We start from the raw sequence: 15,669 nt of genomic DNA on the forward strand, positions 1-15,669 counted from the left end.
AAGTGGTCCATAACTTTAATTTTGGAGACAAAAACATGTAGGCTCAGTGCCCTGTGGTCCATTGCCCAATAGGAAATGTAGAATACTCAAAAGTACTTTAAAAGTGCTTGAGTTACTTTTCTCAGGGAGTAACGTTGGAAGTACTTTTAAAGTAATTGAGTTACTTTACTCAGGGAGTGACGCAGTAAAGTAACTGGTTACTTTTTTAAAAAGTAACGCAGTAACGCACTTTGATTACTTTTAAAGTAAAAGTAACGCAGTAACGCACTTTGATTACTTTTAAAGTAACCCTTTTAAAGTAACCCAACACTGACTGACATATTATAACCCATCGTGTGCATTTTACAAGTACATGTATGTGGATGATGCTGTGATACTGGGCCTCCTGCACCTGATCAGGCTTCTGTTGGTGCTTTTTTATTTTAGTTTTAATTGCAACAACAAAGACACAGGGATGACATACAGATAGGAAGGTCGGGATGAATAATGGTTTATAGAATACTGAAATAGATGAGATGAAGTGGTGTGGTGAATGACTGTTGGGAAGCAGCAGTGTGGAGTCAGTTTGTTCATAAAAGTATTTGAGAAATTAATTATATTTGTGGCAGCAGTAATAACAGAAGCAAACAAAAGGATGGTAAAAATAATGACGATGATGATGATTGTCGTTATTATTAGAATTATAACAACAATAAAAATGATAAATGAGTAAATACATTTAAAAATTAAATGAATGCATTTGTGTGTCTCCACCTGTATTCCTGCCTCTACAGAGTGTGTATGTATTGCAATAGTGTGTGCATGTGTATGGTCTATATGTGTTTGTGTTTTATATTATTGTACATGGGTGCTGTTTGTTTGAGTTTGTTGTGACATTAGGGCAACTCAGATTTAGGATGTTTTGAATACCTTTCATTCAAGTGTTTAAATTGTTTTGGGCTGAGTATAGTTCCAGTGTTACCTTTTCTGTTAAAATATTTAACAACTGTGTTATGGTGAGGTTTTTTTCTTGTTTATTCCAATTTAGTAGAATAGTTTTCTAGTAAAATAGTTTGGGCTGTCAGTAGGGGTGTTGTGATTTGTTTTTCTTCTCTTGGTGCTTTTGAGGAAGGGGTGGCAGCTTTTGCACAGTGGTCCTCTATTTAAACAAAGGAAACAAAAGAGATGGTATTTCATTTTTAAAAAAGAAAACCAAAACCACTCTCCCTGCTAAAGAAATCAACAGACAAAACCAATGATGGAAGTGCTCACAACATACAAATATCTCAAAATTGAACTAGACAATAAATTTAACCTTTGGGACCACTGCCACTTCAAAATCATGAAATGCTTAACCATTTTGATATAAACTGTTGGATTTTACAAATAAGTTTTACAAATGTTTTATTCAATCTCTGGGGTTTAAAAAACCCCAACATATTCTCATAGAATGGTTCATATGATATTCTACAAAAAAGGCATGCACAATAATTAGTATGATATCCTACAAATTGATGTCCTATGAATGACGTTACATAATTAAAGTACAGTTATATAATTAACATAAAGTTACAGGGTTAGGTCTAAGCAATAAAAGTTACTGTGGTTAGGTTTAGGAAAAGAAACATGGTGAGGATGTACCTTAAATTATCTCAAAGTTCACACGGATCTGAACACGTGACTCCAGAGGAAAGTTCGAGGCAAAAGTCTGTTTTTTTGTGATCCATCCACCACCCCAACTCGCCTCCTTACAAAAGCACATTGGTCACGTGATGCAGAAATGCCAAAAACTGCAGTTCCTCTAATGGCCACTAGAGGTGGGCTCCATAAGCAGGTCAATCCTCATAAAAACTTTTTCATCTCTAAAGCTAATTACCTACTCACACTTACTAGGCTAAACCTATGCATACTTAAGGGTGTGGCCACTTTGAGTGACAAGTCGCTACTATGGCGACAATGTTGGTTAGAAAATATGATAATGGCACCACCCCAAATTCACAATGTATAAGTGTAGCTGAAGCTGTTACTATTTCATTGTGCTTTCATTTCATGAAAGTTAATTATAACATTTTGGTCACCTCAAAAAGTAACACTTGGTTTTACTAAAAGATTAACTTTTCGGTAGCAAAAATTAGCATTAGCATCAATATTATGGTTAACAATAGCTGTAAATGCACCTTGCTAACCAAGCTAGCAGCTAATGTTAGGGTAAGCTCAACCCTCTCATCCAAATATAGTCACTTCTGCCTCCAAAAATGGAAGATAGCGTTGGCCAAAATGCTAAACTAATCTTCAAAATGGGAATCTACAAACCAATGGGTGACATCACGGTGACTACATCCATTATTCTCTTGAGTCGATATGCTTCCTACATTGGTACTTCAGGGTGTTTTGTCTTTTGGTCCCATCTGTGTGCTTGGTAACATGCACAAACAGGACCAAGCGAGGCTGCAATGACAAATCGGGATAGCGGGGGAAATCGTATGCATTGACCAAGAAACAGACACCAGCCTGTATATCAAACTCTGTCGAAAAATTAGAAAAAATTAACATGACAGTACCCATCCCCTTCACTTCAAATACAATCGCACCAGCAACCTGACCCAGGGAAAAAGACAAGTACAAGTATAGTACATACAAGAACTCTCTTATTTCTCCAGCCTGTATAACATACAGCGTTATCAAAAGGTCTCTTACCTGGTCACTTGCACTTTTTCACTTTTATATCAAGTTGGATTTTACTGGTTTTGGAGTGACGTTCTTTTTATTCTATTTATCTGTCTCCATGTCAACAGATTTGTTTTATTCAGTGTTGTTGTCATATTGTGGATGCTGTTCTGTTGTTGCCTTTGTGGATTTTATGGTGTTTCTATGTCTGAGCAATGGACCAAACAAATTCCCCTGTGCAGGATAATAAAGTTGATCTGGATCTGAATCTCTGGACCAAAGTCCAGTCTTGCTTTCCGAGTTCTTATTGAAAAGACTGGTATGCACTGGCTGGTCCACAAGTGTGGAGAAATTGTATGTAACCCTCTCACACACACACACACACACACACACACACACACACACACACACACACACACACACACACACACACACACACACACACACACACACACATACACACGCCCAGAGGCCAGGTGCTGGGGGGAGTGTGGGGTATTTAATCCTATTGTGGAGCAAAGCTCAGGTCACAACCCCGTGTTCCGCATAGACTCCACCCCTGCTGCCGTCCCATTGGCCCTCCAATAGCAGTTGCTGCGCCCTCTTTATCCAAACTGTTGCTCTGCTGCATTCAGGTCGTATGGGAAAGAGGTAAACATGAGCTTCCTAACAACAAAAAAGTTTACCTTACTTTATATTGCAATATTTACTGTAAACCCTGTATTGGACCTTACCTGATAAAGAACATCTGGGAACATTATGCAGTGCTCAAGTCATATCTAGGGATGCAGGACAGTGGGATGATATTTTATTTTTTAAAATTTGGTAGTATTCACATTTTTACTTTACATAAATGTCACTTGTGATTTTTTTTACACATGTGAAAGACTTCTATTTAACCCAAAATCTCCTAAAGTCATGCCTTAAGAAAATATTCTGACTTTATCTTTTAACGCATTTATAGATACAGAGTAATTTCTTAACATCTGTTTTCTGCTCAGAACCAGATGAAACCCTTCATACCTAATAACCAGCACACTGACTGCAGTACTTTAACATGGAGCTGGGAACAGGAACTTCTTTTTGAGGACAGATAACTACCAAGTATCAAAGGTTGGCTTTTAGTTCTTGCTCACAGTGGTGATTTATCTTACTTTCTTTACTGTGACCTCCGCTCAGTTTGTAGATAATTTCTTTGAACCACAACATAATTCTGTCAACTATGTCCCGTGTGACTTGAACGCATCACGACACCAGCTGTCTCACACCAGGAAGTGGCTTGGGATTGACCTGCGGTTTGTGTGTGTGTGTGTGTGTGTGTGTGTGTGTGTGTGTGTGTGTGTGTGTGTGTGTCACAGAGAGGGAACAACCCCCTTCATGCCTTGTTAGGAAAGCCCGTCCTCCCTCCCTCTGCCTTCCCTCCTTCTGTCTCTCCGTCCCTCTACACTTGCTCTCAGTACATGTCAGCTACAGCATGCGGCAGCCTCCCACCTCTGCTTGTTCACCAGGATGAACACGTTCTGCTCTCTGCTCTGTATCAAATACAGGTAGGGAGGGTCTGGACACACACACGCGCGCACGCACACACACACACACACACACACACACACACACACACACACACAAATAGAGCCAGTGGGTGTTGATTAACTGTTGTTGACAGTGGAAGTTGTAGTAGCAGATAAGGGCACCATAAAGGACAGATGATAGCACACACTGTCAGTAAGTTTAGTTGAACTGTTGACTCTAAAACGAGGCATGTGGCTGTCCTTCATTTTAACACATTGTATCAGGAATGAAGTGTATAGGAATTGGTAGGGGTAAGTGTAGTAGGTGTGTTTTTATTTCAAGTGTGCATACAAAAATACAAATTAGTTTGGTGTCAAGAAGGCACAGGATGACATAACTTAACGTTAGTGTATTTCTGTTTCAGAGTGAAATCAGTGCTGTTTCACTACTTAAATGAAATTAGTGACGTTTTCGCCTCAGCAGCTTTTTTGATACTGTGTTTTTTTTTTGGGGGGGGGGGGGTCTGTGTATCTTTTTGGTGGAGAGATTTACAGTGTTGTATTTATTTGAAAATCCGGTTACCATCAATCCTCATCCAACAAATCTTTGCATCCAAATGACAACACATTTGGTTTTGGGTTAGGGGTAGGGGCAGTGCAACATGCCCATACCTGAATAGCAATAAAGGTCATGTAGTAGTGCTTTCTAAACCAAGCCACGTGATTGTTGTCAAAATCAATTCACGTGAACATGTTCTGATCCTCCACCTGTATGGTTAAGGTTTGTTTAATATTAGGCACTAAAACTACTTGGTTAAGGTTAAGGGAAGACTGTAGTCATGGTTGAAAGAAACCAACAATGACTGTTGGTAGTAGACAGGACGGCAATAGCAGTCTCATGTCAAAGTCAGACACTTTGTGCACAACCTTGGAGCCCATCTGCTATCAGTCTGATGGAGATTTAGCCTCTGGGGACCAATGTGTCAGGGATTCGGATGTAGCGAGCTAGCCTGTTCTCATTCCAAGGTCTTCAGAAGCTTTGTCATGCCCCAACCTTTCAACCAGGAGATAGCTGTTTGTGTCCCATGTGAAACCAAAAGTGAGTGCTGTTTTGACATAACATTATGTAGCCAATGTTTGTCTGTCACGTACTAACTTTGCTCAAGTGACATATTTCAGTCTGTTCTCAGCATTTTTTTGTATGTTTTCCTACACAAAGCAATGTGTACACATCCCAGGTATTTTGAAAGGCTGCGATAAAGTGAGTAATGCACTGATGGCAGTTAACAAGGAAGCAGTCCTGAGCAGGTTGGGGTGTTTCGGGATTTTAAAGTACATCCTCACCGTGTTTCTTTTCCTAAACCTAACCAAAAAACTTAACTTGCCTAAACCTAAAGACACCGAACCATGTTTCTTTTCCTAAACCCAACTACAATAACCTAACCTAACCTCCATGCACTGGTCATTGTTTGCAGTCTGATTAGCAATTTCAGAACCCATGGGCTATTAGATTACTTTGTGCACCTAAACATCAAACCCCTTCTCCTGTAGCACTATAACAACACCATGCTACTTCCGCCTGTGTTCTCAGCAGGCAGCAGTCATTATTTACATGACCACAAGATTGTACAGCTTTTCTTAATAGCATTGTTGCAAAAGCATAGCACCCATCCTCCACTTCCTGTCTGATTAACACCATTAGCTCTTTCAGCACTGTTAAGCACTGTTAGTACCGTTAGCTGCTAGCCACCTCCATATTAAGAACCTTGTCCAAATAACTCATACTTTCTGAATTTCACATAGAGCCTTTTTAAGTTTTCTCAAAGCAGCCTGACAGCTGGATGTAAACATAGTTCGTCTACTTCTTTTTCATGCTCTCTGTCTGTGGATTGGTTTTTTACATCTTTGAGTGTTTTCTGAGAGAGAAGACATGTGATACCTCTGTATTTAAACTCCAACTTGTGTCTAAATGCCTGATGCAGATCTCCATTTCAAAGCAGTCTGATTGTCAAAACATCACATTTGTGAATTGTCAAAGTCACTGTCACAGACTAAAAACACGCTCAGAGTCCTTCTGATGTATCTGCTCCTAAAAGCTTCTCTGTGCGACAGCTTCTACATCTATGTGACTTCAAACACACTTTCAGCGAGGCACGTTCTGTGTCTGTGTGTGAGTGTGTTTGTGTTTGTGTCAGCTACAGTACATAATGCTTTGAAATTAGACAAGTCATTTTGGTATAAAACCAGTAGGACGCTGTGGCGTTGTTCATGAGAAAAGTGGCAAAGTGGCAGCTCTGACAACCTTAAAAGACTCTAGTGTGTGTGTGTGTGTGTGTGTGTGTGTGTGTATGTGTGTGTGTGTGGACACATAAGTGTGTGTATGTGTGTGTGTTTACGCACCATTTGTGTGACGTTCAAAGTCCATTTGTGCCATTTTTATGTACTTTGAAGGGAGGAGGACTACTGACTGCGATGATGAAATCTGTATTCTCTCTTTCTCTTTTTCCACATACAAACACACCTCTCTCGCTCAGAGATTAACTGTACACGGAGTGGATAAAATATCATTGTAGTGTGTAGCTGAGGTCCCTCTCAAGATTTCACTACACAGATCTGGCCTACGAGAGAGGACTGAACCTGCTCCTGCTCCCTAAAATAACATTTAAAAAAAAGTTTTGTTTAGTGCAAAAAGTACTCCAGCCTGAACAACAAAATAGTTCTAATAGCGTTGCTTTCCAAAATGACCAAGATTAGTGTTTTCTAATTAGCAATCACTATCATCAGTCCTTCAAAAGCAGTTACAAAAATGATTAAATAAGATAATTTTCTGGTCTGCCATTTCTCTGGTTAACATTCGGTCAATTTTAGCAAAGACAACCTTGCTTAAAGGAAATGGCCAGTTTAGAATGAAAATACAGACAGTACTTACTGACCCTCATGCCGACATGAAGTCCAGTGTAGTTTTTTAATCCACAAAACTCGTTCGGGGTATCGGAGGATAACAGCTAGCCGGAATAACATAAGTGCATGGAACCCACATTTTGAAAATGTAATAAAACTCGTAATCCAAGTGCCCTGAAGCCGCAGCATGCAAAATTGACTTGAAAAGACGTAATTTACTCCAATTTTATAGCATCATTTCTCACCGTGGTCAGTTAGCCTGCCCTGTAGGCGTGCTGTGTTTACAAGGCAACTTGCGCGAGACTCGAAAACTAGCACCACCACTAGCCATCAGCTAGTCTAACTGACCACGGTGAGAAATGATGCTATAAAAATTATGTCTTTTCAAGTCAATTTTGCATGCTGCGGCTTCAGGGCACTTGGATTACAACGGACAAGCCATTCTGAAGTTTCTTAAATGCATTAGCAGAGTTTTATTACATTTCAAAATGTGGGTTCCATGCACTTCAAGTGTAGCTGTTACACCGGTGAGCTGTTATCCTCCGATACCCCGAACAAGTTTTGTGGATTAAAAAACTACACTGGACTTCTTGTCGGAAAGAGGGTGAGTAAGTACTGTCTGTATTTTCATTCTAAAGTGGCCATTTCCTTTAAGGTTCGGGAAATATGGCTGACATGGTCAAAAAAACTAGTTTACCAAGTTGACTGTTGCAAGGAGACAGAGTCTCATAAGCGAAAGCACTGCATGAGCAAAGCGAGAGCATGAATGAGTCAGGACTTTGTTAAACTCCCGCCTTCTGGGGGAAAAAAAGCATGGTTAAACTATAACCTCTCTCTCCCTTCCCATCAGGCGCTGTTTCCAGACAGCCCACTTCTACGTGGAAGACAGCAATTCACCTAGGGTGGTACCCAATGAGACGATCCCAGTCATACCCATTCCAGGTAACAACCAACCACACCACTGCTCACACTTATAACCCACATGCAAAACTGCTGGCCTCATGTGCTGGTATACCTTGCCATAACAAAAGATTTCAGACGATTTGTTTGTTGGTATTGTTTGTCTGCTGTTATAAGTAGATATAAGATATTTTGTTTGGCATTATATGAGTAGGTCTATTTCACTTTTGATGTGTTGAATATAATGCAGTCTGCATGTGTGCAAGCTCAGAGTAATGCTTCCATACACTAGAAGACTTTGGAAAGACTTTTAAAAGACTAAATTCTGACCCTCTCTCACATCTAAAGACAACATGCATCTTAAGTCATACACTACTAGATTTAGTAAAGACTGGGGATCTTACAGAGTCGCTATTTGCAAGACTACAACTAGATTCCTTTTGAGATTATTTCCCATGCTGCCTCTGGTGGAAAATGTTGATAAAAACTCCCTTTAAGTAATTTGACAAATTAACAAGTCATTGTGTGTCTGCAAAAACATGTAACTCTAGACACACAAGATAAAAGGTGTAATATGTCCACAGTATTGGACAGTTGGACATCAGTATGTTCCATAAAGATAAACTGTATATGTGTACAAACTTTACATTTTGGATCTTGCTACTAGCCCCCGTTGATTAGCTGCACTATTTTAGAGGGAGGAAACCATGGGAATGAGAGGTGATCTGTTTCCAAAATTTAAAAAAAATCTCACTAAAATAAGTGCAGGTTGTTGGATCACATACACACTGAACTGACTCTTGTTCACGCCACAACTCCACCAGTTTCACTCCCTTTTTCACAAAACAGAACCAATATTTGTTCACAGAACAGAACCAATACTTGTTCACATTCTGGCGCCTCCCCAGAGCCCCCTCCATGTTTACTATCTAGCTGGTGCCGCTTCCTGTTTGGTGCTGGAGAAGGCGCAGCTACTGGTTGTTAACAATGTTCACGTCACTGAACTTCAGTATTTGAATAAGCCAAGACTGAAAACTTAAGATAAGATTTTAGTTTCAGACTTGAGTTGATGACCACTTAACACCAAACAATCAAGACCATGGAAGCGCGCTGCAACTGAAATATAACTCTCATGATTTTATTCCAACATGAGGAATATGTCTGTGACAGTGAAATCGCTTGAAAAGTCATTTTTGTGTGAGACCGGCATTAATTGAATACAATGTATTTGACCCTAATCACATTGCTTTACACACCTTGCTTTGGAACTCTAAAACAAAACACACGGATGCATAAAGTACGCAGAGCATTGTCTTTTGTAAGCATTATCAGCTGACTGGAGCACCTGTTTTTGGCTAAAATGATCCACGCTATGTCCACTCTTTCTTCCTATGATAACTCCTGTTGGACATCTGCTCAGCTGAGGAAACTTTTCCCTCAGCCTGGTTCTTTTAAACGGTCTCAGACGCCCTGTAGTCACCATCAGTGTTGCAGGTGGTGTTCATCTCTGTTTGCTGACCATATGCTCAGCAGTAAAACTTGTCCTATTGGCCTTTTGTCAGTAAAGCTTGATGACCCTTGACTAACAAACCATTAACTTTTAACGCCACATTAAGCACAGGACCATTGCTCAAACCTTTTCCCTGAGATGAGTGACTGGTTTGTGTAAATAAAGTTAAACAAGCTGATGCCGCCTTGTGGAAATACATAGTGTTAACATTAGTTGATTCAGTAAATAAAGTGACATGAAGTAATTCATGGCACAGTTTTAAATAACATATATTTTAATCTTAGCAGGAAGGTATCGAGTATTCTCAAGTCAAAGGCTCAAGTCCAAGTGAAGTCACGAGTCATTGCTGGTAACGTCCCTTGGAGTTAGATGTCTTGTTTAATTTTGTCAAGTCGAGTCTTAAGTCATCAGATTCGTGACTGGAGTGTGATTCAAGTCCAAGTCATGTGACTCAAGTCCACACTTCTGGAAGACACCCTGAAAAACCGAGTGTTAGCAATGAGATTATTGGATTACACAGCTCAGACTTTAAACTACTGGTGACTTCAGTCAAAAAATATGATCTGTAGCCACATTACAACCTGTGTTGTGTCAGTAAAGTGTGTGTGTGTGTGTGTGTGGGTGTTCACTGTAATTGGTCATAGCCTCTCTCTCTCGTACACACACACACACACACACACACACACACACACACACACATAAAACCTCTACAGGGCTTGAAAACTGCTCTCTGGCTGCTCCAGCTCCAGTCCTCAGGTCCAGGATTTGGATCCAAACCCGTCAAATCGATTAACAGCTTGTGGGGCCTCTTTACAATGAGCCTTGGCTGAGTCCAGAGGCCTCCATTCACACCAGGGCCAGTGTGCCCAGCATGGCAGAGTCCAGCACAGACAAAAAGAGGGTCTACCATTGAGCTTATGCCCCATCCCCCAGCAGCAGGAACACAGGCTCTCTGTGTACCATTGATTTCACATCACTGTGGTGATGATATGTTTGTTTGTTTTTTTTATAACCACTGGAGGTGTCATGTAGCTTTACAGACTTTCAGAGGCTAAATATCAGAAAACACTGTTTGGACATCAGAGTCCACTGGTGCAGACAGGGTGGTGTGTGACCATATGTTAGTTGTGTTAATTGTCTCAATAAGCTCAGACCTAGAGCCTCGCACATCCCATAATCCTCTTTAAGACCTTCTGCTGGATTTAAAACCTGCAGGCAGCAGCCACTTATACTGCAGAACCTTCCTGTCAAAACACACACACACGCACACAGACAAACATTACAGATGTGTTACATTAGGATGGGTAGTTCAATATCTGATCATCAAACACTGCTTATTTGGTATGCATACCAATAAAAAGTCACACTTATTACAGTTAGTTTAAAACAACCATGAGTTTGATGATAATGAAGTAGTGATGACATAGTCATGTTATTAAGGGGAAATTCCACCAATTGTAAAGCATCAAAAGTGTGTTTGAGCAATTCTAAGTCATAAATATATCAAAAATGTTATAGGATGAAGCCTTTAGAGTCTACAGAGGGAGCTGTGTGAAGTCTGATAAATGTCCTCAAGTGATGTCATTTGAGTCATAGTTGTTTTGGGCTGGAGACAAGTTTGGCAATGAAAAAAAATCTGAGGGTGTGGTGTTAGAAAGAAGTGAGCTTATACCAGAACTGTGTGGCTGACAGCTCATCTTTGCGCTAAGACATTCTCACTCCGACCTCGTCACATATTAACATTTGGTAATGGACTTTTCATGAAGACATCTGATGTGCACCCTGGGTGCATTGGTTGTTGAAGTTCTGGGACGCCATGTCAACTTCTGCCTGTGCCATGCATTGTGTCTTTTCAAAAATACTCCTACAGGAAATGTACAGTTTGTATACAGTCGTAATGAACACACTATGTCAGTACAACAATGTAATTTGATGTTTTTTCCTTCAACATCAAATGCGCGTGGTTACGTTTAGCACACGCACTTGATTGGGTTTAAGCAATGAAAGCACGTGGCTGGGTTCAGGATAAAAAACAGGGTTTGGCTTTGCAATCTTTCGGGAAGCGAACACCAGCCTCCCGGGTGAAAGTCAGTGGTTGTTGGACCCATACATCACCCTTCCCACCCGCCCTACTCTGACTTTTGCCCCCTTAACTTACAACGTTGTCTGGCTGTGTTTCCGCTTGCCACTGCCTGGCATGGTTACAGAATAACGACAAAATGTCAACGATAACTACAAAATGTAGTTAAACTCCTAGTTTAATTACACGTAGACATTATTCCCGAGCACTGCTAATCAGTACTGTATGAAGGGTCAGCCGTTAGAGCCGCATCATGGGTAATGTAGGATAGATCCATTTTTGACAAGATAAAAGAATGCATAGAACAAACAGACATGGTTCTGCGTCATCAATTGGTGAGTCTAGAAAAGCGTTACAGGAGTACAATGCTAAATTAATGGAGTGCTACACTTATGTTTTAATGCACTCACCATAATTATTAGAAAATGTGACTGAAAACAAACTATGAATTACTTTTCCCTCCTTTCTCACTCAGCTTAGTTTTTCTAACAGCTTTTTTCTATTACGTCGGAGCTTGTAGGTGTTTTCCTGCAGATCGGTGATCTGCCAGAAACACAATGGAAGAACAAAAACAGAATGTCCTGATAAAGAGGAAGTGTCTTGGCTAATATTCTCCAAAATCAACACTCTCACACCTAAACAACAGAATAGGTCAAATTTTACTGACCTCCAAAATGACATATATGATCATCTCCAAAATGACATGTATTACTGTCCTAACAGTCATAGTATTAAACACATCCTTACGTTATCAAACGGTCACAATTACACTATAAAACTTTATGGTTGGGTTTATTGTTATTAAGTTATTATTTTTTGTTTTTAACTTGTGATCAGCCTGGAACACATATGCATTTCCCTGCACATTGTACTTGTATAATTGTGTATATGACAAATAAACTTGAAACGTGAATTAAGTGATAATGGAAATAACTATTAGTGGCAGCCCTAATTATTCTTGCAAGTTTTGTACTCAAAATGATACATAAAGAAGTCATGTGGTGCACTTTATTGTAGGTATTTGGTTTGCTGATGATTATTATGCCTCCGCACCAGTGACAGCCACGACCAGAGTCACAACCCAAAGTTTTTGGGTTGTGCTTCCGTTCGTCCCATTTTCATGAACGTGATATCTCAGGAACACCTTGACGGAATTTCTTAAAATTTGACACAAACATTCACTTGGACTCAAGGATAAGCTGATTAGATTTACTTATCAAAAGTCAAGATCACTGTGAGCTTGCATCCGTCTGATTCTCATGAACTTCAGAGAATTTCGTCAGATTTGGCACACACATCCCCCAGGACTCAAGGATAAACTGATTAGATTTTGGTGGTCAGAGGTCAGCGTGACCTCATAAAACACATGTTTTTGACATTACTCAAGAATTAATTCGCTAATTATGCCAAAATAATACACAAATGTCTAATAAAATAAAATGATGAAGTGATAGAATTTTATATCGCAAAGGTCAGCTTCACTGTGACATCATAAAGTTCTTTCTGGCCATTATCAAACACCATATCTCAAGTCGAATACTGAATTGGTGACACGAATCTTGGGTGTCCACTTTGAAACTGTGAGGATTGTGTAGCTCGTCTGTGCTGCTGGTTCAAAGATGTGTGTGGAGCATCCATGTTTTAAAAGTTGTAGTTTCTTCGCAACAGCATCCATATTTGAAGCATTGTTTACTGCCATGGCTTCATATGAATCCTGACAAACATGGATGGAGACTGTAACTTGACTGATTGGCTGGGGGATACAACCGCAAGGCAGTAATTCTAGTTTTTGAGGAAACCAGGTTGTTTTCTGCTGCTTTACTAATGAATACTTTATGTATTCTGGAGCGAAATAACAAATATTTCAATACATTCTTTGGTGTAAGTGATTGTACTCTGCTATGTAAAATATGTCAAAGCAATACAATGAGATTGCATCACTTCTCCATGTAGCTAATTGGCTTTTCCAGACCGCTTACACTCAGCAGCCTGCTGTGTTTACTGACACACAAATCATTTTGACATATTTGCATACCTAAATGAGCGTCTCGCAAGACACAAAGTGAGAGCGAGTGAGTGTATGCTCTTGTTAATATTTGATGAAGACTAAACTGAGGGGTGCTGTGAGAGAGTTTTAGTTGTTGTGTAATGTTTTTACATCCTTTTCACTGAACGGCCTCCAATCATCTGGGTCGAGTTCAGCTTTTTATGCTGTCAGTGTCTGAAGAAAGACTACCACTTTGCAACCGTTTGTATGCAAGTGTTTGCCAGCTGATGAAACATGCACTCCAGTCTTATACCGTCCTGCTAAAAGCTCCCACAAGCAACACAACATCACAACAACAGAAAATTACTCATGCAAGCTTTCTTGTATGTTTTTAATTGCTTGCTCCTCTGTGGTGAAGCAGTGGAACTGAAACACTGCTGATCTTGCATTATTCTTGGTGGAGATGGATGTAGGGAATGGATTTACTCAAAACACCATTTACTGTAGTACCATGAGTGCATATATTAGCATATGCCCTTAACCCTGGCATTTTGATTCAACAATATCCATCAGTCTAAATTCTAAAATGTATCTATACTGTTAGCACTGTCGCCTCACAGCAAGAGAGTTCCTGGTTCTAACCCAGGGTGGGGGGCTTGAACCTAGGGTGAGGGAGCCCTTCTGTGTGGAGTTTGCATGTTCTCCCCTGTGTCAGTGTGGGTTTTCTCTGGGTACTCAGGCTTCCTCCCACAGTCCAAAGACATGCAGATTGGGGACTAGGTTAATTGGTGACTCTAAATTGTCCATAGGTGTGAATGTGAATGTGAATGGTTGTCTGTCTCTATGTGTCAGCCCTGTGACAGTCTGGCGACCTGTCCAAGGTGCACCCCGCCTCTCGCCCAACGTCAGCTGGGATAGGCTCCGGCACCCCTGCAACCCCCAACAGGATAAGCGGTTAGAGGAAGTGAATTAATGAATGAATGCATCATTTGCAGAACAACAAATTAATGACGAGAAAAGAAAAAGTTGAGTCTTGACCTTTAAAACAGTGGTTGACAAAACATTCAGTGAACATTAAATAACACTTTTTTTTTTAAGCACGTCATTGTAACATTCACTCAACATTGCTGACATGCAGCAAGGGGCCGCGAGCCGGAATCGAACCCACGGCTGCTGCAGCAAGGCAGTGCCTCTGTGCATGGGGCGCCGGCACTATCCACTACGCTACCGACGCCCCGGAAATGACTTTTATAGACATCCTTTAAAACATTCACTTCATTCACACTGATGTCCAATGAAATTCTAACATGGTAGTGTTGTTCTGTATGGAATGTAAGTAACTTAAGTGACATAACTACGTCATGTAATGTGAAGTAACTACTTAAGGACGTAAGTACATTAAGGGGCAGTACACATACTGTGTTTTTTGCGCCCTCAAATTCCTTGTTTTCAATGTAGACACACAGCAGGCGCACTCCAATGCCAGGGCGATGCAGTCATGTTACAAGGAATAACCAATCACGGCAGACAGATATCTTTCCCTTCTTCCGTAAAAAACAGTCTGTGATAAATATGGAAAAGTTGATCATTTTGGTGCAGAGCTACCAGAGCTTTACATCTGTCCCAGGGATGATATATCCACACACTTATAAACAGCACTTGGAAGAAGATCACTCAGGATTTCAGGTGTATGGGCTGTGCTATGGTGCTTGTTAAGGTTGCCCAACAACCTTAGACACAACCTGCCGCTGCGCTCTTGAAAGCTGGCTCAAAAAAGGCACAAAAGTAGCACCTAGTGCCTGACCTCGCGTTTTTAAGGCAAGACGTGGCATGTGTGGCCCAAAGTTGGCACAAAAACACTGCTCATTGCTAACCAGGAAATTAGTGCGTCCACCATGACAAAGGATCCTTATTGATTTTCCATTGCCGTTGCATGCACATGATTTTGACACAAAACATGCCACCTTCAAATAATGCAATGTTAAGAGGCTGTGGCTATTTCACATATTTCTGTGAGATCATGTTGATTTTGCAGATGCTCATGTTGGCTCAAAAAGAAAACGAAGGACACAAACAGCTTCTACACTACACTACACTACACTACAACAATTTTTTCTCAGCTGCTGTTTCAAGGTCA

At 40.4% G+C, this 15,669-nt stretch overlaps 1 protein-coding gene across 1 annotated transcript in view; it reads left to right on the plus strand.

Moving 5' to 3' along the window:
* The window catches only part of ptprga (protein tyrosine phosphatase receptor type Ga), a 613,968-nt gene that overhangs the window by 552,473 nt on the left and 45,826 nt on the right, over positions 1-15,669 (plus strand). The window contains exon 14 of the mRNA XM_050039320.1: positions 7,906-7,997. Coding sequence (XP_049895277.1) covers positions 7,906-7,997 — 92 coding nt within the window. The remainder of the gene's footprint in view (positions 1-7,905; positions 7,998-15,669) is intronic.

The sequence above is a fragment of the Epinephelus moara genome, chromosome 24, assembly GCF_006386435.1.
Source record: "Epinephelus moara isolate mb chromosome 24, YSFRI_EMoa_1.0, whole genome shotgun sequence".
Lineage (NCBI taxonomy): Eukaryota > Metazoa > Chordata > Actinopteri > Perciformes > Serranidae > Epinephelus > Epinephelus moara.